Genomic DNA, 22,211 nt, shown 5'->3' on the forward strand with positions numbered 1-22,211 from the left:
TATTATGAAAACCCTTGAAACATGATTTGCATCTTGAATGGATTGATCAAATAAGTCACAAGTGAGAGATGGCACAACCAAATCTAGATCCTTTTCCTGTGTTTTTTCATAATTCATTCTGTTAAGTTTAAGAAGCACAAAGAAAGAACTTGCATTTATACAGTGCCTTTCATGACCTCGATGTTCCAAAGCGCTTAACAGCCAACGAAGTACTTGTGAAGTGCAGTCGCTATTGTAATGTAGGAAACATGGCAGCACAGTGAAGTCCCACAAATAGCAATGAGATAATTACCAGATAATCCTTTTTTTGTAGTGATGTTGGTTGAGTGATAAATATTGGTCAGGATATCTGGAGAATTCCCCTGCTCTTTTTCAGATAGTGCCATGGGATCTTTTTATGTCCGCGTAAGAAACCGAGGTTCCATCTGCCCATATGTCTCATCCGAAAGACAGTGCAGCACTCCCTCAGTACTGCTCTGGTATGTCTGCCTAAATTCTGTACCCAGTCTCTGGAGTGGGACTTGAACCCACAACCTCATGATCAGTGACGGAAGTGCTACCACTGACCCACGGCTGACACCATTATATAGTTTGGTTCCAGGGTGTTTGGAGGAAGTGTGACTGCTAATTTGTAGCATTTTAGAATGTTTCAAAATTTGTTTATATGCAAAAAAAAGTTGGTGGTTATCATTTATGCAAATTATTCCAGTATTGGTAAATTGAGCAAAAATATGATTCGGTGTTTGCTGAAAAGCTCAATGTTCTTGTGATACAAAGAGGACATGCAAAACCGCCTCAACTATGTAGCACTTCCCTGATGAGTACTACACGGTAGTGAATAGCCCACAATAGCATGTCACCTTGCCCACAATAGAATGTCAGTCCCTTCAAAAATGAATGACGAGGAGAGAGTGAGGGAAAAATGCAAAAATCGCACTGCGAGTGACCCAGCCAGACAATCCCAGGCTATGACCTGTGCGCAAAGATCTGGACATCAGACCCATTCGTCACCCAATTATCCAGACACTATTTAGCATAATAATCGTACTAATATGCTATAGGGAAAAATTGCACTTTAGTGACTATGCACTAATGTTGTTGGTCTTAATTCATCACTTCAAATTGTTACGCCTACCAGAGATGGACCTTCAATCACCAACATTCTACCCTGTTTTTACGTAGCTCAAAGTGGGCAATAAGGAGTTATCACCATACCTGAATAAAGTGCAACAGTGGTGTGTGTAACCTGTTGTATGTTTCTCCCTTTATCTTTTTCCTCTCTGAAGATCTTAATCTGTTTATTTTAATATAACAAAATCCTCTTGCAGCAGCTTGGTGACTTCCAGTATGCAGTTTTTAAATGGAAATTTTAGCTATAATTGGTTCATTTGTGCACCACTCATCTTTACCAGTTGTGTATCTGTCACAATTAGGCTTTTAAATGCCTCATGACAACACTGGACTGTAGTACAAGGATTTTGCATTCCCAGCATCATTGAACTCTGATGTTAGCACTGTAATTACCTAGACCTTTTTTATTTAACAAGGTTAGAATTTAAAGCCTTTGTTATGCTGGATTCAGCTTTCTGTAGCCCTCATATCTTTTTTTAAACACAACTTTTTCTTCTGGAGTAACATGGTAAAGACCAACTGCACTTTAATTAGAACTGTGCAAACTCACCAGCCGAGCCAACTCCTTCACATTGGGCTAGATCATGCTCTTTCCAGCAAGTTACTGGCAGATTGCATCTAACTCGGAGTTGCATGATCTATACCGCTTTCTGCGCATTGGGTATTACCTCCACCATGCTCAGTGAACACCTCCACTGTGCTCAGTGAACTGACTATCCACATTCCCAAGAGCTCTGTACCCTGAAAATTGCAGATTCAACACCCACCATGTGACCAATGTTTGTTTGCTTAGCAAGCAGCACTCATAAATTTAAAAAAGGTCTTGGAACATAACACTATCAGACATTACATAAACTATTCCAGTTTTACTACCAAATATCATGTGCAGAAACTGCTGTCAGACCTGCAATGGGGGTGCTGGTGGTGGTTTTGAAAGGGAGAAGGGCAGCACCTGAGGGACTGGAACAAATTACAATGGGGGCCAAGAAGGTAAATTAGATGGTCAGCAATTGCATGGAAATGGGTTCCATGACCTCATGATAGATGTATGCAATTACTTCCTGAAATTTGTGCTGATGTGATGCTTTTTTGGGGGGGGGGGGGGGGGCGGGACTCTCCACTGGCTGGAGTCATACCTAGCACAAAGGAAGATGGTGGTGGTGGTGATGCCCCAGGACATCGCTGCAGGAGTTCCTCAGGGCAGTGTCCTGAGCCCAACCATCTTAAGCTGCTTCATCAATGACCTTCCCTCCAACATAAAGTCAGAAATGGGGATGTTCGCTGATGACTGCACAGTGTTCAGTGCCATTCTCAACTCCTCAGATAATGAAGCTCCATGCCTGCATGCAACAAGACCTGGATGACATTCAGGCTTGGGCTGATAAGTGGCAGGTAACATCACGGCACAGAAGTGCCAGGCAATGACGATCTCCAACAAGTGAGAGTCTAAACACCACCCCTTGACATTCAACGGCATTACCATCGCCAAATCCCCCACCATCAACATCCTGGGGGGTCACCATTGACCAGAAACTTAACTGGACCAGCCACATAAATACTGTGGCAACAAGAGCAGGTCAGAGGCTAGGTATTCTGCGGCGAGTGTCTCCCGCCTGACTCCTCAAAGCCTTTCCACCATCTACAAGGCATAAGTAAGGAGTGTGATGGAATACTCTCCACTTGCCTGGATGAGTGCAGCTCCAACAACATTCAAGAAACTCCACACCATCCAGGACAAAGCAGCCCGCTTGATTGGCACCCCATCTACCACCTTAAGCATTCATTGCAGCCACAGTACGCCGGTGGTGGAGGTAGTGTGTACCATCTGCAGCAACTTGCCAAGGCTTCTTCGGCAGCACCTCCCAAACCCATGTCCTCTTCCACCTAGAAGGGCAAGGGCAGCAGGTGCATGGGAACACCACCACCTCCAAGTTCTTCTCCAAGTCACACACCATCCTGACTTAGAAGTATATCACCGATCCTTCATTGTCGCTGGGTCAAAATCCTGGAACTCCCTACCTAGCAGCACTGTGGGAGTACCTTCACCACACGGACTGCAGTAGGTCAAGAAGGCGGCTCACCACCACCATCTCGAGGGCAATTAGGGATGGGCAATAAATGTTGGCCTTGCCATCGACGCCCACATCCCATAAACGAGTTTAAAAAATAAATAAATAAATAAAAGTCCATGAGCTTCAACTTTAGCTAACAGATTTTTATGAGGGACTTTTCAGCCCTTGTATGGCAAGAAGCCAAGTGCATTTCAGCTTCTTATAATGGCCCCGCCTCCATGCTGTAGAGCTGTATGAACACATTTCCTGCAATTCCGCTGCCTTGGCGAGTTGCTGCAGATGGTGTACACTACCTCCACCACTGGCATACCGTGGCTGCAATGAATGCTTAAGGTGGTAGATGGGGTGCCAATCAAGCGGGCTGCTTTGTCCTGGATGGTGTGGAGCTTCTTGAGTGTTGTTGGAGCTGCACTCATCCAGGCAAGTGGAGAGTATTCCATCACACTCCTGACTTGTGCCTTGTAGGCAGTGGAGAGGCTTTGGGGAGTCAGGAGGTGAGCCACTCGCTACAGAATACCCAGGTCCTGACGTGCTCTTGTAGCCACAGTATTTATGTAGCTGGTCCATTTAAGTTTCTGGTCAATGGTGATCCTCAGGATGTTGATGGAAGATTTGGAGATGGTAATGCCATCAAATGTCATGGGGAGGTGATTGGGCTCTTTGTTGCAGTTGCCCATTGCCTGGCACTTGTGGCACAAATGTTACTTGCCACTTAACAGCCCAAATGTTGTCCAGATCTTTCTGCATGCGGGCGTGGCCTACTTCATTATCTGAGGAATTGTGAATGGAACTAAAGACTGCAATCATCAGCGAATATCCCCACTTCTGAAAGAAAGACTTGCATTTATATAGTGCCTTTCACGACCTCGACACTCAAAAGTACTTTATTGGCTGTAAAGCGATTTGAAGTGTAGTTCCTCATTCTTTAGTGATATTGATTGCGGGATCAATAGTGCCATGGGATCTCTGACCTTATGATGGAGGGAAGGTCATTGATAAAGCAGCTGAAGATAGTTGGGCCTCTGATGCTGCTCTGAGGAACTCTTGCAGCATTGTCCTGGGGCTGAGGAGATTGACCTCCAACAACCACAACTATCTTCCTTTATGCGAGGTATGATTCCAGCCACTGGAGAGTTTTCCCCCTGATCCCTATTGACTTCAGTTTTACTAGGTCTCCTTATTGCTACACTTGGTCGTACGCTGCCTTGACGTTGAGGACAGTCACTCTTGCCTCACCTCTGGAATTCAATGCTTTTTTTCATGTTTGGACCAAGGCTGCAATGAGGCCTGGAGCCAAGTGGTTCTGGTGGAACCCAAACTGAGTAAGTGCCGCTTGATAGCACTGTTGATGACTCCTTCCATTACTTTTCTGTTGATTGAGAGTAGGCTGATGGGGCAGTAATTGGCTGGTTTGCATTTGGTCTGATCTTTGTGGACAGTACATGCCAAGGCAATTTTCCACATTATCAGATAGATGTCGGTCTGTCCACATTTGTGAGCTGGCACTAGAAAAATGGCCATGAAAGGTGCTGGATTACTGATTCACTAATGTCTTACCGGGAATAGATGTGCCATCCTGGTTTTGGCCTACATGTGATTCCAGTCCCTCACTACATGGTTGACTCTTGAGGCCCTTGGAGCAGCTAAGAATGTGCATTAATTGCAGTCTTGCCAGTGTTGCCCACATCCTGTGACCAAATTGGCGGGGGGTGGTGTGGAGGTCATGGGGCTATGGAGCAGATTCTCAGAGATTACTAAATTTCCTCTTGATAGATCGTTTTTTAATCCTGATCTGTTTCCAGTAGAGTAGAATCCGTTTGTAGTGATCACATAGATGTAGTGTTGAATCCAAGATCTGAGGAGCAATGGTTTACATAGAATGCAAATGCATCTTAAAATGACATCAAGATATTGAAGTATGAAGCATTTGGGGAATGGGGAAGATAATGATTTGAGCTCTTGGTTTACACCGTATAGTGTATAGTACAAATCTATCTTCTATTTTAAAAGTTAGCCTTTGATTTGGGTCATTAATTGTGTAAATGGATTATGTTGCCCTGTCCATTGAACTTCTGAGTTGAAGTGAGAGTTTGTAGGTGATGGAGGGAGCAGGCAAGAACCTAATGGCATTACCACAGTCATTGTGTGTGAACTAGGAGCTGTATTGACAGTGAAACAGACTATTCATTCCTATCGTTATCAACTTTACTCAATGCTAGCACTACTCATTGCTAGCACTCTCGCTTGAGTCTGAAGGTTGTGGGTTCAAGCTCCACTCAAGGACTTGAGCACATAATCTAGGCTGAAACTTGAGTGTAGTACTGAGGGAGTGCTGCATTGTCAGAAGTGCTGGCATTAAACAGTACATTGTGTTGGATGAACATTAAAAAGATCCCATGGCACTATTTGAAGAGAAGCAGGAATTTTCTTGTTATCTTCACCAACCTTTTATCATTCAAACAACACCCCAAACAGATTGCTGGAAGCACTCCGGAGGCTTCTGATGAAGGGTCACAGACCTGAAACGTTAACTCTATTTCTCTCTCCATGGATGCTGCCTGGCCTGCTGAGTGCTTCCAGCATTTTCTGTTATTTCAGATTTCCAGCATCCGCAGTATTTTGCTATTGTACCTCAAACAGATTAGCTGGTCATTTTTCATTTTGCTGTCTGTGGACCTTGCTGTTTGCAAACTAGCTGAGTTTCCCTACATGACTGCTTCAAAACTAATTAATTGGTTGTAAAGCACTTTGAGATCTCGAGATTTTTTTCCTTTTTCATGTAGGAGCAGTAAGAACCAAAAATAGCTTTAATAGATTTTAAGGTAACGAACGATCAGAAAATTGGCAGACTTATTTTAATGCCTTTGAGAAAATGTCATCTCTGGTAACTTGACAGAAGTTGCCTTTTTAGGCAACACTAAATTTAGGATATCATGGGCTAGTTTGACCAACTTCTACTTTTCCTTGATGTGCATGAGCTGTATCTCCTTCCCCGCACCCTCTGTCTCTCCATTGTATCCCCTAAAGCAGATAAATCTCTAGACATCACTACTGGGTTTAAATGAGGTTATGGCTAATTTTGTACATTTAATGTGATGTTTGTTGTGTCGGTACCTTTCTACCTAGACACAATTTAGGACTCCGAACTCAGAGATTCAAACATGAAGTGCTTTATTGGAAGGAAAGGAAGTTCTGGCAAGTTCCGAACAAAGAGAGCTAAACTTAACCGAGAACACCCAACCATTTATCTCCTGTGACAGCGCCACCACAGGTGGGAGGAGAACACACAATAGAACACACAATACATAACAATGTTTGGCTGAAGCTTTATGACCAGGATATTGAGGCTAAAGCAGTAATCATTTTTGAGAAGCATGTACTTTACACAAATAGAAGTTGCTATGAGAATATCTTCTATGTTCCTAAATAGTTTGACATTAAAGAGCATTGTGAAACTTCATAAGATTTTAGCAGCATACTTGCACAGTATCTAACCACAAATCTGTTACAGTAATCTGTTCACCCATCACAAGTGATCATCTTAACTTGGATTCTGCTACATTATTTTTTTCATTTGCCAAACTTACAATCGTTGTATTCATCACAAAATTGTCTCCCATTTAAATATACATGTAAGCATGACTTAACATGTGATGATCATAAAATATAAAGCAAGTATTCTCCAGTATCCTGGCCAAATTTTACCCCGCTTGCAATTCCACTATTTATCTGATTGTGAGACCTTGTGCACAAATTGGCTGCTGTGCTTCCCTACATAACCATGATGACTGCACTTTAAAAGTAATTCATTGGCTGTGAGCACTTTCGGGATGTCTTGAGGATGTGAGAAGTGCTATATAAGTGCAAGTGCATGCCTTTTATAAAAAAAAAAAAAAAAAAATTTAATTAATTGGCCCGGAATTTGCAGGTGTAATGACAGCGAAACTGTTAGCGGTCACCGTCTTTACAACTGAATCTGACCGCAACTTCTGGAGTACGCACATGTGCAGTTAAACACTGAAATCCAGAAGTCCTTGTTGAAAGAGGTGTAACTGGGTTTTCAATGGCGTACGGAGCCATAATTACTGCTGAACAACTGTTCTGGTGCAAGATGGCTGCTGCTAGGTTGGCTGTTCCATAAGGAGCTCCTCATTGCTTCACCTATATCCATGGGAATCTTCTTGCTCTCGCTCTCTACAAGTTAACTGCTATGTTAAACTGCCATTACCCATTCCCCCATCCCTATGTCTGCACTGTTTCTGTTGAGCTGCTCTTAAATTTGGTTTCCGAATTCCTGGACATCGAGACTACGCTCTTGCATTGGATTACACCGTAAGACTCATCTGCTGTCACTGATTCTGCTGCTGAAAATTTTGAAAGTAACTTTGCCTGCACCCCCCCCCCCCCCCCCCCAACCACCCAAGCTGCTGCTGTTTCTCTGCTGAACTGGGAGAGTCGCTCTACGGTTTTTCAGCTTTGCTGGCTTGTGGGTTACGTTTCTCCGTCGCTTCTGATCTACAGTGACCTCCAGCTTTGCTTCAACTTCACCATCTTTCTGCACATCTCTCGGTTACCCCATCCTCCAACTCTCTACCCTTCAATAACTTCTGGATTTCACTCTCCCACTACACCTGTCTCTGAACTTGGACAACAGTTCGTCAATACTCCACCCTACCTACGTCAACTTTATCCTTCCAAGGGACCTCTGACTTTAACACTGGACTCCCTACCTATTCCTTGTTACTACCAGGAAATATGTATCCCAAAAATTGCTATCTAACCAGGCCTATGTAATTTGAGTTTTCCCTGTGTCCATTTACGTGCGCATTTTGGCTGCTGCTCCGGACCTGAACTGATCTCTTCTATTTCCATTTATTTTGCCCCCTTTTTTTCTTTTCTCTATCCCCTCTTGACCGCTCTCCTGTCATCATGCCTCCTTTCATCTCTCCTCTCTCTGGTACTTTGCCCTCCCAAATCCCTACCCCAACCCTTCATTACTCTTCGACCTTCCTACTCTCCTGCTGCCGTCCCAGGCTTGACTCCCTCTTAGATAAGCCTACAGCTTCCCTCTGCCTCTCTTGGCATCCTCCGAAGGGCCCATCGAGGCACTCATCGCTGCCTCCTCATGAACAGCAACCCCTTGCCAATCTCCTCCCTGTTTCCGCCCCCCTCCCCAGTGCTCATCCTGTGGACTCTGGCAGTGTATCAGCCATCATCGACCCTCCTCCACATCTCCCTCCAGAATGTCCGTTCACTTGTGAACAAGGCCCTTGCCATCCATGAGCTTATTGTGGATGATTGCATCGACATCATGGCCCTGACAACCTGGCTGAGGGATGATGACACCTTCCCCTAAATGAAGCTTCCCCACCTGGCTATACCTTCCAGCACATGCCCCGCTCAGACCGCCGTGGTGGCAGTGTGGCTCTCGTCACCAAATCACACCTCGGTGTGTCCCCCCTACACCTGCCACATTCTCCTTCTTTGAGCATCTTGCCTTGTTCCACACCTCACGCCTCTCATTTTAAATTCTCATTCTCTACCGCCCACCCAAGTACCATAAAAATTTTATCACCGAGATATTTTCACTGCTTTCCTCCCTCAGCCTCTGCACCGAGCGACTTCTCCTCGGTGATTTCAACTTCCATCTGCATTCAGCATGCGCTCTCTCTCCTCTGAGTTCACTATCCTCCTATCCTCCCTTAATCTCTCCCAGCATGTAAACTCCCCAACCAATATTCACGGCCACCCCCTTGATCTTGCCATCTCTTGTGGCCTCGCTACTCCCATCGTGTCAGTTGTAGCCATTGTCTTCGGTCCCCACCATAAACCCCGTTCCCTAGTCACCGACTCCATCCCTCTCCCTAGCATCTGTCTGAGGCTGAACCAGACACTTCGCAACCTTGGTGTCATATTTGACCCTGAAATAAGCTACTGACCACATCCGCGCCATAACTAAGACCACCTATTTCCACCTCCATAACCTCGCCCATCTCTGCGCCTGCCTCAACTCATCTGCTACTGAAACCCTCATCCATGTCTTGTTACCTCTTGACTTGATTATTCCTATGTACTCCTGGCTGGCTGCCCACGTAAACTTGAGGTCATCTAAAACACTGCTGCCCATGTCCTAACTTGCACCAAGTGCTATTCACCCATCACCCCTGTGCTTGCTGACCTACATTGGCTTCCGGTTAAGCAACACTTTTTTTTTTAAAATTCTCATCCTTGTTTTCAAATCCCTCCATGGCCTCTCCCCTCCCTATCTCTGTAATCTCCTCCAGCCCCACAACCCCCGGAGATATCTGCACTCCTCTAATTCTGGCCTCTTGCGCATCCCTGATTTTAATCGTTCAACTATTGGTGGCCGTGCCTTCAGCTGCCTTGGCCCTAAGCTCTGGAATTCCCTCCTTAAACCTCTCCGCCTTTCTACCCCTCTTTCCTCCTTTTAAGATGCTCCTTAAAGCCTAACTCTTTGACCAAGCTTTTGGCGATCTGCCCTAATTTCTCCATTTTAATCTAACTTTTTAAAAAAAGTTTGTTTGATATTTCCGCTTCTACCTTTTTAATCCCATGTGTATGTCCCAATCTTTATTTTGAGCTCTGTAAATTGATTAAAAAGTGAAGGAAAATCAGTGCATTTTACTTCCTGGTTTGCTGTCTTAGAATTCTTCAATGTGGTTGGCTGCTTGATGACATCGATGTTGTTGGACGCTGGTGATCCCATAGACTTGGCATTCGATTCAAATGAATGCCACAGTCCTTGCTAGATCTTTTTGTGGGCAGCTTTCTTCGAGCTCAGCAGCGAATGCCATTACTTTACCGCAAAACCCAAGCCATTATGTTTGGCTCGTTCAAGGACGTTCATTAAAACATTTTTCCTCTCTGCTTTCTGACCTCTTCTGAATACAGCAACTGCTCTTGGGGAAACAGTTCTGTTGGTACTAGTACTTTGTTCAAGTGGCCAGTATTTTTACGAGTGCTCAGATAGTGGGTGGTAGGTTACTTCACCGTAGGAATGACATCTCCGTTAAACCTGATTTCTGTCCTCGCCTGACATCTGTACACTTCCATCAGGCATCACTGGATATTGATTAGGAGTAGGAACTCTACCTTTTCTCTCTCCCAGTCCAGAATCTCTGAAGCAATTTGTACTGCCTCTACCACTTCCACAACCAAGATCATCAACTGGGTACTGATCAATAATCAAACATCAGCCTTGTATCCTACTTGTGCCAAATTAGAAGTTATACTACTGATGTCAAGTCAGTAACTTTTTTTTTCATAAACCACTTTTGTTTCAATAACTCTGGCTGGTGACTGATATTATGGCCCAAAGTCAAGTGACATCGCGGTTTAAATTTAAAAGAAAACTGATCTCGCCCTACATTAGAGGTATGAGTAGGACTATGAAGCTACTGCTTGTACTTGGCATAACTAATTTTTGTTTCTGCTTTAAACTATCTGTTAATGTGGGTTAGGCGTGAAGTTAATTTTCAATGAGTGTTCTATGATGGTTGAACAAAAATTGAAAGTGCTAGAAATACACATTAGGCTAATCTGTATCTATCTAAAGAGAAAAGAATGGTTAACATTTCGGGTATAACCCTTTGATGGAAGTGGGTTCTGATGAGGGATTTTATCCAAAACATTAACCCGTTGTTTCTGTGTATTTTCGTGTTTTGTTTGATTCCCAACACTTAAAGTTTTTCTTGCCAGATAACGTTCAAATGCAAAAATATGTAGAATCGGGGCTTGCATTGTGTTTTAATTAAAACCAGCAGTGGCTCAAGTCAATAGCACTCAACTTCTGAGTCGGTCGGTTTTGTGTTTGAGCCCTGCTCCAGAGACTTGAGTGCATAATCTTGGCTGATACTTCAATGCAGCTGCACTGTCGGATGAGATGTTAAACTAAGGCCCCGGTCTGCCCCTCGAGGACTTAAAAGGTCATAAAAAGCACTATTTTTTCTTTCTTTCCAATTGAGAAACTTGCCAGATAGCTACAATACTACACATTTAAAGTCAGTGCTGTGGGATTAAAGGAGCTAAGTGGGGGTGCGGGGTGAAGTTCTGAGTGGGGTATCCCAGCCCTCTGTGTTGGTACTGCAGTTTTGGGTTTATGTCATTAACTTGGATTCAGAAACTCAATACAGATTAATCAGATTTGCAGATGACACCACACTAGGGAGGGAGAGTGAAATCATAAGGAGGCAGCTCAGACTACAGAATGAGTTGGGCAAAATATGTATGTCGACAGAACAATAGCAGAAAGTACTGTACACAGAAAGAAAAAACAGGCAACATGCATACTCCATGAATGGTGTTGAATTGCTAAGGAAGAAGTTGGGAGGAAAAAAAAAACAAAAGTCTTGGTAGACTTGATGTTAAAGATGCCCAACCAACAAAGCCAATGGAATGTTGACCTATGTAGCCAAAACAGAAACTTAGTCCAAGGAAGTAATGATCAAACTGTATAGTATTCTGGTCAGACTACACCTTGAGAACTGTGTCCAGTTCTGGTTGCAATGTTCCATTTTAAGAATGATTAACTAAACCACTAATGCAGCATTTCTAGAAAATATTACATCTTGAAAATACTGAAACTAGCACCATGTGGTGATCGTGCAATTCTACATTTTCAAAGAGCACTGAATGACTTTTGAATTTTGAACCAAAAACAAAGTCAAAGAGAACTTCTGTCCAGTTCGGTTAAATTTTTGTTGGCATTGACCAGAGAGCCTGAGTTTTTCTCGCATATTTCACACTTCACTATGTTGTAACATATAATTCTTTATTCACTGAATGCTGAGATTTATTTTGCCACTAATCAATTGTCGTCTTCTTATCCAGACAGAAATAGCGAAAAGGCTGAATACGATTTGTGCACAAGTGATTCCCTTTCTGTCTCAGGAAGTAAGTGAACTCATTGGACTGTTCAGCTGTTGAAGTGCAATTATGTTCTGTGTTTGTAAATTAGATGGTTATCATCACTGATGAATGTTGTGAATACCTGTTACTGTTTTGCGGCAGGGTGTTTAAACTACTTAGTTTTAATATAACAAGAGGCGAGTACTTTAGTGCACACCCTAATCCACAGCAGAAAACTGAGTATGCTGCAGCAGATTTTAGGTATTCTCAGTGCTTGTCTTGGTTTTAATTGTGTTTTCCCCATAGCTGTCCAAATACTATATTTCACATGTTTTTTTTGGTTTATAAACACTTTTGCAAGGAAATATGATAGTTTTTCTCGGATCCTTGTCCATGCCCCATAAAGAACTGTTGTCAAAAACTTTTTGTTTTCCCATGAATTGTCAGACTGCAACATAAATTCTAAACTGTCTGACTTTCCCTCCTCCTATTCCTTTACTCTTCCGCCCACACCCCCACCCCACATGTGGGTGACTAAGTTTGTAAGTGCATTCTCCTGGTGTGGCACTGAGTATACAGACCAGGAAGATCCCAGCTTTGATTCCTGGTCTGTGTTAAATTACTTGATCTCAACCAGGGTAGTGGCACAGTGCTACAATAGCCCTCCATGCTCTTGGGCTCAGTGATCCTACTGAACTCCACAAATAAACTCTAAAGCCTGCACATCTGCCAATGCACTTTATTATGGTTATGTTTATGTTAATGTATTACAAGCCAAATGTATGTTGAATGTTTAAATGTCTTAATCTAAATGTACACTCTCGGGAGCCGCAAGCCTACATTTCGTTGTACGGCACTTGTGCACTAACAATGACAATAAAAGTTGATTTGATTTGATTTTGATGGGGTGTTTGGTGGGAAGTGGCGAGAAAGAGACTGAGGGTTTTGCTGCGGATCACTATCCAGTGACTCCTGCTGGAAGTAGGTGTGGTCATTTTAAATGAGGGCATGATCTGGTTCAGTTAGGATGCCTGCTTACACTTATTGTTGAGGCTCACGCAGACAGAATGGGCATTTTGGTGAGGTCCTTTTTCTTGCCACTGCCATGGTACTGCATACTGGTGCTTTTCATGTGCGGCACTGCATAACCTTGAATTTTGTTTCTTGTAAATGTTTTGATCTACACATTTTGACTTTGGTCCACCTGCAGTACAATGATAAATGAAGCAAACTTCATATTTCAGTTTTTTAAATGCAGTAGGATTTAGTTATGAAGATTAGTGATTTAACACAAGAATCTTATTTCTGTGAACGAGCATCAACAACAGGTGGCACAGGCTGTGGAACGTGCAAAGCAAGTGACTATGGCAGAGTTGAACGGCATCATCGGGGTACGTGGGCTTCCCAGTCTGCCTCTTACAGTGTGTATACCCATCTTATTCACTTACTTTTAGTTGTATATTTTTGATTGTTGGTGCTTTAGGGTACTATGCTTTATGTACTTCAGAACAATTTTAGATCTTCAATCCTTAGTGTTCAGACTCAGTACATAACAGAATTTTCTCCTAGATGCCATCTAAATATAGAAAGGTGTATGGAAATCTGTGACTGAACTTCAGCATGTGTATTTCCTAATGGCCTGTCAAATTTAGCCAGACAATATTCTTGTTGTCCAGGTCATTTTTTTGCATCTCTACTGTATTCTTATGATGACTGCAGCATTGTATGACTGCAGCATTGTCTCCAGATTGTCAGTCACACACCATTTTCGTTAAATGAGCCACGTATACTATTGAGTCAAGTGAGTGCTGGTGCTTCTGCTGTTTACCCCCTTCCCTCTTTAACAATATGTTAGCAATCAGAAATGAGTGTTCAAAATCTTGATGTTTTCTGTCTTGCTGAAACAATCCACTGTCGTAGAGTTTGTCCTCTCTTAATTTTATTCGTACATGAGAGGATTTGGCAAATTCAAATTACTCATTTATCAATTTATGTTAATTGCTCGTGTGAAGATGCCCTGCTGATTTTTATAGTTCTGAGACACTTTGTAATGATAATTAGACATGCCGCTGTAAGGATTAACACTGGCAAAGACCAGTGACGTCTTTAGACAAAGAGACCAGTTAATCCATCTGTGCTCAAAATTACATCCCAACTGGAGATTGAAAAATAAAAGCTGTGGATTAGTGCTGATAAAAGAATTGGACACAGCTTGAAAACTTTTCTTTCATCAGTTTCTCAATTGCAGATCTACAGTCAATTTGCCTTTGGTAAACTATTGGCAGTCAATTAGGTGAAATAAACTGGTAGGGTGACCTTCATTTTTCTTAGATTTTTGTCTCAAAACAGCGTCAGTGACATTTTAAGAATACATTTTTCACGCAGTTTTACGTGTGATTATTAAGCCTTGCATAAAGGTACATCTCCACACACATTCTCATTCATTTCCTTTCTGTCTCCCCCTACATTCTAACCCTTCTCTTTCCTCTCCCAAGCTCCTTTTCTCCCCTCTTCTCATCACCACCTCCTCCTCCATTTAATCTAATTTGGTCTCATATTTTATTAGAGCTGCAAACCTCTATGCTTGGTTATCCCACAATTGCTCCAAACTGGTTTTATCCCCTCTTCTGAAGGCACAGACTCTGTAATAAGAAAGAACTTTCATTTATCTAGCACTTTTTACATCCTCATGATTCATAACCAATGACTTGCTTTTAAAGTGTACTCACTTCACTGTTGTTTTGTGGTGTTATAACGGTTCTGTATGTGCTGGCAGCCCTTTGGGATATTGCCCAAGTGGCAATTTCTTTATATACAACTTAGACGGTCTATTTTACCATGGAGGGTAATTCTGCTGATCTTGATGCTATTTTTATTAGATATCAACATTACATGCTCTTCAGGAATATCGTGATCCAGGGATCATGAGAGAGCAAAGACCCTGCTCCTCCTCCTCCTTTCACCTAAGGTGCTGATTGCAGTTGTAGGATCCAGCTGCAGCTCTGCCTGAAATTTGCTAACTTTGCACAGAAAGGGAATCAAAACTTGGCTGTTAATGGATTAGAACTACACCAGATTGTGTCTTTGTACGTTAATTAAATCATTGGATGCTCCATGGTGAGCTTCGGAAACAAAAGGGCGTAACTGCCTACATACTTTATTAAGCTCCTGTGCTAGCTCCTGCCTGAACAGGCAGGATATCTATTGTCAGTGGCACTTCACACCCCCCCCCCCCTTTTTCTGGCAATTTCTCTCCTCTCAACCATTCCTCCTCTCCTGAACACACTTGCTTTTTAGGGTCCAATTCTGTAGTTACTTATTAGTCATTTCTTTGTTTGGGTGTAGAAAATGAGCAAGTATCAGTCGACGTGTAGTTCCAAAAGGAATTGCTAGGTAATGATCAGGAGTGGCAACCTAGGTCCGTTTAGTGCCCCTGCTGCTTAAAACAAAACAAGCTTTTTTCCTGAGTCGTTCCTGGTTTCTACTCCAACAACTTGCATTTATTTGGGCTTTAATGTAAAAAAGACATCCTGATGCTTTGAAAATTCTACAAGTGATAAGATGTAAACCCCTGATTTAAAAGAAAAATATTCTGTAAATCTGTATCCCTCCAAGTTCAAATATTAATAATTAACACTCGTGAAAGGATTGGCAACTTCAAAATTGGATAAATTAGCAATTGTTTTATAGTTTAAAAAAATGTACTTGGTAATCTAACCATTTTAGTGTCGTGCCTAATTTGGAAAATCCAACTCTGTCCAAACACCTCAAATATCCACTGCCATTTCTGGACAAATGATTGGTCTTAATTCAGAAAACTGTAAAATATCTTAAACTTGATTATCAATATGACTTCCAAAAAATACCTAATATTGTCCCCTAACTAGATACTGTAGCTTTATAAATACTGTTCCACTTTTTTTGTTCTAGACATCTCTGTAGCTCTGTCGCTCTGTCTCTCCTTTCACAGATCAAGTGGCCATTTTAATAATTATCCTGTGTAGTACAATTGGTTTCATGCTCTGACACATGCATCATTTTTGCTTGAAAGAGACTGGTGCATCCTGACAAACCGGAATAGCATAAAATTGGGCTGACAAATCAGGGGACCTTTGCTCCACCGTTGAACATGCAATGTGTCAACCTGTCTCCCAAGGGGAAGCAGACAACAGAAGTCTATCTATTCGTACTATCAGCAGCTGCACTGCGAATAAATGCTGACCCATTTCATGGCAGCTGCCTGCATCGTGAAGGGACATGACCTAGTGTAAAGGACAATGGGGGTCATGCACTAAAAACACTGATAATTAGACTAGATGAAGCAAAAGTCCTGGTAAAGTTCTTTTTTTTTTTAAAAAGACCAAAATTCTTTCTAGATTAGCAGGGAATCTAAGTTCCTAAATTGTGCTTCCTTTTAGACTGGTTCTATTTGTCTCTTCTATCAGACTACATGCTCATTTGTCGACTGCTGCTAATATATCTGCTTGATTAGCAACCCATACGATGTGTTAATTTTTTTTCCCACTGCATACAAATCCATAAAAAGTTTTAAAATTTAATTAGCAATGTGTAGCATTGTAATGTAAAATTAGGTATCTTGTTCTTCATGAAAGCAGATAGAAGAGACATGGAAATGTGGCTTAGTGATTTAGAGTTAACCTCCTCAGAACTGATTTCCACAATAATGGAATTGTGCACAGGCATGGTGGTGCTATACTTTGAAATACTAAGACAATTGAGTTTCAGAATATTGTGTTTTTACCATCACATGATTGGATTTGACACAATGAATAGATGTTGGTGTATATTCCCCTGTTTCTCTTAAAACCCCCCCCCCCCCCCCCCCCAGTTGTTTTTTCACCTTGCTATCTGTATTGTGATGGGCTTCAGTTAACCTCTTGAGGGTTTATTCCTCAGAGTAATCGGTCAATCATATGATGCTCTATAAATAACTAGAATGAGGACATACAATAAGACGGACAAAGCCAAATAGTTGTGGTAAGAACTGCAGTTCTGCTTGAAAGGTTATATTCAAACAGACTTGCGGCTTTGTAAATGCCCACCCAGCAATGCATAATGCTTTTTTGGGGGCGGGGGGTGGCAGTGAAGCAAAGAGGAAGGAGAAAGAGAAACTGACATTTGATAGATTGTAGATCTGCTTTATTTTGTTTCTGGACTGTTCAATGCAGGATGAATGATCGTAAACGAGCTTGTGAACTCTTACTAGGGTACCAACTAGACTACTTGCAGTGTGTTAGAGGATAGATGATGTCCAATGGTGAGTTACTATAAATACTACCCTGAACAGATTCACTAGCTGCGAGATCTTTCGTGGTGGTTAGCCTCAGAAGTAGAGATGCAGTATGTTCTGTTCTAATCATGTTTCAATTTGTTGTTTTTGACATGACAAGGGTGATGAGTTTTTCCCATTTCCAACTTTGGAACTTTATACTATGAGCGGATGGAATGCTAGCTACCTGAAGGATTTGTTGTACTTTATTGCCAACTAATAGGCTGCTAATGTGAATCTCACAAGAAAGTCCCAGTTTGAAATGCTGCTCATGATGGCAGCAAAGCTTGAAAATCTTGCAGTTTAAAACTAACTGAACAGGTTTTTCTGGTGCCAGTCACGTAACATGTTTCTGAAAAACTTTGCTTGCATCTTTTATGTTTTTTGGCTCACTCGCACAAATGCAAAGTAACACTAATAGTTTGTTTTGCCTCCCTTTTCTACAGTGAGTATGGACAGGTTTATTTTCTTCAAAAAAATATTTTATATTCAAACTGAATCCCTAATGATCCTGATCCTGCTGGCCACCATCTGCTGGTGCCGGTTTGCTTCCAGTTTCTCAGTTTTCCATCCCTGCCCCATTTCCAATCTGTGTGCTTGCTCAGTGATGCAGCCTTAATCACATGATAATTTAAAAGATAAAGGAAGACTTTGATTAAATCTAATAACCAGATTCAATTGGATACCGTACAGGTATGGTAACCTAGCGTCTTTGGTCCTGGACTAGCAACCCAGAGCTCATAAATTCAAATTCCACCTTGCAAATTGTGAAATTGAATTTAATATATCTGGTAAATTGTGGGCTAGTACCAGAAAATGGCCATGAAAGATGTTGAATTGTTGTAAAAGCTCAAGTGGTTCACCAATGAATGTCCTTCGGGAAAGGAAATTTGCCACTCCGACCTGGTCGTGACTCGATGCCTTCAGGGCAACCAAGGATGGGTCTTTCCAGTGTCACCCATGTCCTAAGAACTAATAACTAAAACCTAGTCCAAGTACTAACCCACCACACACAATGCAATAATCTAAGTTTCTGTTAGTGCTAATTTTTTTTTGGAGCAGAGTCCGAGTGAAAACTCGGAGGTCACGATTGCAGCAGCCAGATGAGCAGAGACGAGCTACTGACTGCACCCGTTCGGAAAATAAATATTTAAAAATGCTAAGTTCCGTGATGTAGAAATCTATAATGTTTTGTTAGTTGCGTACATTAAGTTTAAAAAAAAAAAAAAACTATTCCTTCCAATGGCTGACTTTAAGAAGAATTCCATCAAACTTACTCTGGGGTTGCCATCAGCTTTGTAAGATCTGCATCTTGGCATCTGATGACTTGTAAGAGTGCAATATAAAAGTAGCTATGAATTGCCATTTCTACCCATGACCTGAGTTGGTATTGCAAAACCACTTCCAAAAGTGTTTCCACATATAAACATAACAAATGTTTCGGGTAAAAAAAGACTATTCAATCAGTTGCTTTGAGCAGACTGTGGTAGGAAGTTCAAGTTGCCTTATTTTTGTAATGTTTGCTTGGTAGTTCAGAGACTTGCCAGCTGTCTTGGATATTTGAAATCTGAGTAGTGTGAACCATTATTTAATTCTGCATCTCTAGAAACCTGAATGCTGGTTGCACAGAATTAATCCTATTATCTACAATTCAATTGGGGAGACAAATTAGGCTAATGCACTTAACTGTTCACGATGTGAAGTTCTGTTCTGCTTCTTGAGTTCTAGTGCTGAAGGGTTGTGTGTCCACATTTTAGCTATTTTTATAAAGTCTGTTGTTAATTGCTGTCAGTTCAGCTGCCTATACATGCATCACCGCTTCTTTCAAAGAAATCGGACATAACACTTGAGGAGTGAGCAGTGGTAGTAATTGGTAATAGGACAAACTTGTTACTTGGGTTGCAATGAACATGGTTCTAATGGCAGGTGTCCAGCTTTTAATTAAGTGCTAATAAGCATGCCTGGTCAACCATAGTGCAGACATCAAGACAAGCTTAGTTTTTTCTTTCCTGGCATGTAGCCTATCACGAAAATTCACAATCAAATAGGACACACTGAATTATATTAACTTGCTTTAGCAAACCTGTACTGTGCAGTAATGTTTGAAGTTCCACTACTAAGAGTATTTTTAATAAAATCATTTAGATATTGTCATGTTAAACTTGGAATTTTATTGCTCTATATATGGTTTCTAAAAAGTAGACTTGTAGAAAATAATTAGCGGCATATTCTGTGCTCTATCAATGCTTTTAGATTAATGGGCTGTGTTAATATCGTGCACTATGTAGTGTTTTGTGTAGCTGCACTAAGTGTGAGAAAATCTCGCAACTCCGATACATTTGTTGTGTTGTGTCCTGTACATGTACTGTGCTACATATAATGGGGTAAAAGTTTCCACTTTGGGCACATTTGCTGATTCTGGCACAAATTGCGTCTGTTTTGGAAAGTGTTTCTCTTCTCATTCCCCCCCGAGTTTCTGTTCAAACTCATTTGCATATTGCTGAGCACAATATCTGCCATGAACCCAAGCAATCGGGCAGCGTTTTTCTAAAATAAAATCTTTTTGCTTTAACTACATATTACTTGATATATTTAAGAGTGGTAACTTGGTAAAATTTGATTAATACAGCTGAAATTGGGTTTATCACAAAGAAATAAGCCTTTTAGATTCGTGTCAATACACCACCTGTGAGTAACCCAATTTTAAATGACTAGAAATGACTTTCAAAATATACAAAACTAGTTAGATTGGGGTACAGTAGTGAGTTACTTAGTAAAATAAAAAACATTCAAAACATACCTATTAATGTCCTTGCCCCCAAAAGTTCCAGCTTAATTTTTGGAGCCTCCTGAAGGCCTGCAAACGAGTGCAATTAGTGGAAACTCCCAATGCTGATTAATTCGTCCTGGGAGCACAGCCAGTTTTGTGGGCCGAGCCTGCTAGTGCAATGTTTTTAAAACTAGCACAAAAGATCGCAGAAACTTGAGTTGCGCTGAACACAATTTGTGCTTGAAATTCTGTGATTTTTGCACCGGTTACGTCTATTAGAATTGCACTGGGAAGGAAAAACTGCGCAATCAATCGGAAACTCCAGGCCAATGTACTTATTCCATTTGTGATGATCTGAACTGCATGTCATCTACGTGATGATTTTTACCCTTTTCTCTTTCATTTCTTAACCCTTTCTTCCTCTAGTTTATATGAACAGCTAGCTTGTTTTATGCAACTGGAGATATAGAAGATAGTACATGTGTTTTGAATTGTAACGTCTCCATCAGTAATAGAGGCAGCATGGTCTGTTAACTTGCATCTCGAACAACTTTTGATCTCCAATATTAAAGGATCAGTTTTTAAACTTGGCAAACCAAAAAATACTTCATTTATATTTTTTGCATAATCATTGCTTTCTGTATGCTTGATGCAGTAAAACCATTCCTGAATATTGAACTTCCTCATTTTTCCCTTGGGGGTGGGGGGGAAATGTCACTGTTCTTGTTATACCTGCCTAAATTTCCCCCCGTCATGAAAATGTGTTTTGTTCCCAGTTGCTGCTATCAACATCTAAAGCTGACCCATGCTTTGCTCGGGTCTTGTGCACTCAGCTGCAAGTTTAAGGTAAACTACCTGGAATAAGGTTTGGCTGGCTGGAAGATTTTTTAAATTGGGTTTTCCTGGCTACTAGTCTTGGCAAATCTGGCAGGTTTACATTTGGGTTGCAGCTGGCTGCATTACACTGGTGCTTTGGAAACTAGCAGTGCAAATATGGGCCCTGCATGGTATGAAAGTAGGTTCATTGTCTGGTAGTATAGCCAAGTGGTTATTGTCATACAGAAGCGAAGATCAGCCCCTGATTTATGCGGAGTTATCTATTCTCGCCTGGGGTCGTGGTAACTAATGCTTGGCTTTCTATTATTAATTGACTATCCAGTTAGGCCTGCTGATGTTGGTTAGGGGCTTGTTAGGTTGTGATGCTCTTTCCTCCCCTCTCCCTCCCCCAATGATCATGAAGAATGCAAGGTATGGCAAAGTCACTGGGATCTTAAGGTAAAGTGAAAAAACTGAAGTGAAGAGAAACTGGAAGTCAGACAGTTCTGATACCTTGTGATTATATACCTGTCTCTTCTCCTCTTGGGCAGTCCCTCGAAACCGAGGATGACTTGCTTCCACATTAAAAATGAGTTCGCAGGTGACTGATGAGTCCAATGCGGGACCTACAAGCTCTGTCACAGCTGGGGCAGACGGTGGGTGGGGTGCTTGGGTTGATGTGCGCTGCCTGCGCTTGGCTTCCACTTGCTCCCGGCGAAGAGACTCTAGGTGTTCGGCACCTTCCCGGATGCTTCTGCTCCACTTTGTGCGGTCTTGGGCCAGGGATTCCCAGGTGTCGGTGGGGATGTTACACTTTTTCAAGGAGGCTTTGAGGGTGTCCTTGAAGCGTTTCCTCTGCCCACCTGGGGCTCTCTTGCCGTGCCGGAGCTCAGAGTAGAGCACTTGTTTTGGGAGTCTCGTATCGGGCATGTGGACGATGTGACCCATCCATTGGAGCTGATTGAGCGTGGGCAAAGCTTCGATGCTGGGGATGTTGGCCTGAGCAAGAACACTGACGTTGGTGCGCCTATCCTGCAAATCCATTGGCAGATCTTGCGGAGGCAGCGTTGGTGGTACCTCTCCAGTGCTTTGAGGTGCCTGCTGTACATGGTCCATGTCTCTGAGGCATACAGCAGGGCGGGTATCACTGCTGCTCTGTAGACCATGAGCTTAGTGCCAGGTTTGAGGTCCTGGTCTTCAAACACTCTCTTCCTCAGGCGACCGAAGGCTGCACTGGCACACTGAAGGCAGTGTGGGAATTTGT

At 42.1% G+C, this 22,211-nt stretch overlaps 1 protein-coding gene across 6 annotated transcripts in view; it reads left to right on the forward strand.

Moving 5' to 3' along the window:
- LOC147124358 (transducin-like enhancer protein 1) overlaps window positions 1-22,211 on the forward strand; it is a 128,463-nt gene that overhangs the window by 16,880 nt on the left and 89,372 nt on the right. For 2 of the 6 annotated variants that reach the window (XR_015078118.1, XM_085985543.1), the window contains exons 5-6: window positions 12,054-12,116; window positions 13,388-13,492. Coding sequence is in view for 5 of the 6 variants with exons in the window: in XM_085985543.1 (XP_085841669.1) it covers window positions 12,054-12,116; window positions 13,388-13,492 (168 nt within the window). In the remaining variant the exon portion in view is untranslated. Of the gene's footprint in view, window positions 1-12,053; window positions 12,117-13,387; window positions 13,493-17,266; window positions 17,350-22,211 lie in introns of those variants that run through there. The other 4 variants (XM_085985553.1, XM_085985562.1, XM_085985570.1 and 1 more) reach the window with 4 other exon arrangements.

This window comes from Somniosus microcephalus, chromosome 1, assembly GCF_052327205.1.
Source record: "Somniosus microcephalus isolate GS21.2 chromosome 1, FLI_Smic_1.0, whole genome shotgun sequence".
Taxonomy (NCBI): domain Eukaryota; kingdom Metazoa; phylum Chordata; class Chondrichthyes; order Squaliformes; family Somniosidae; genus Somniosus; species Somniosus microcephalus.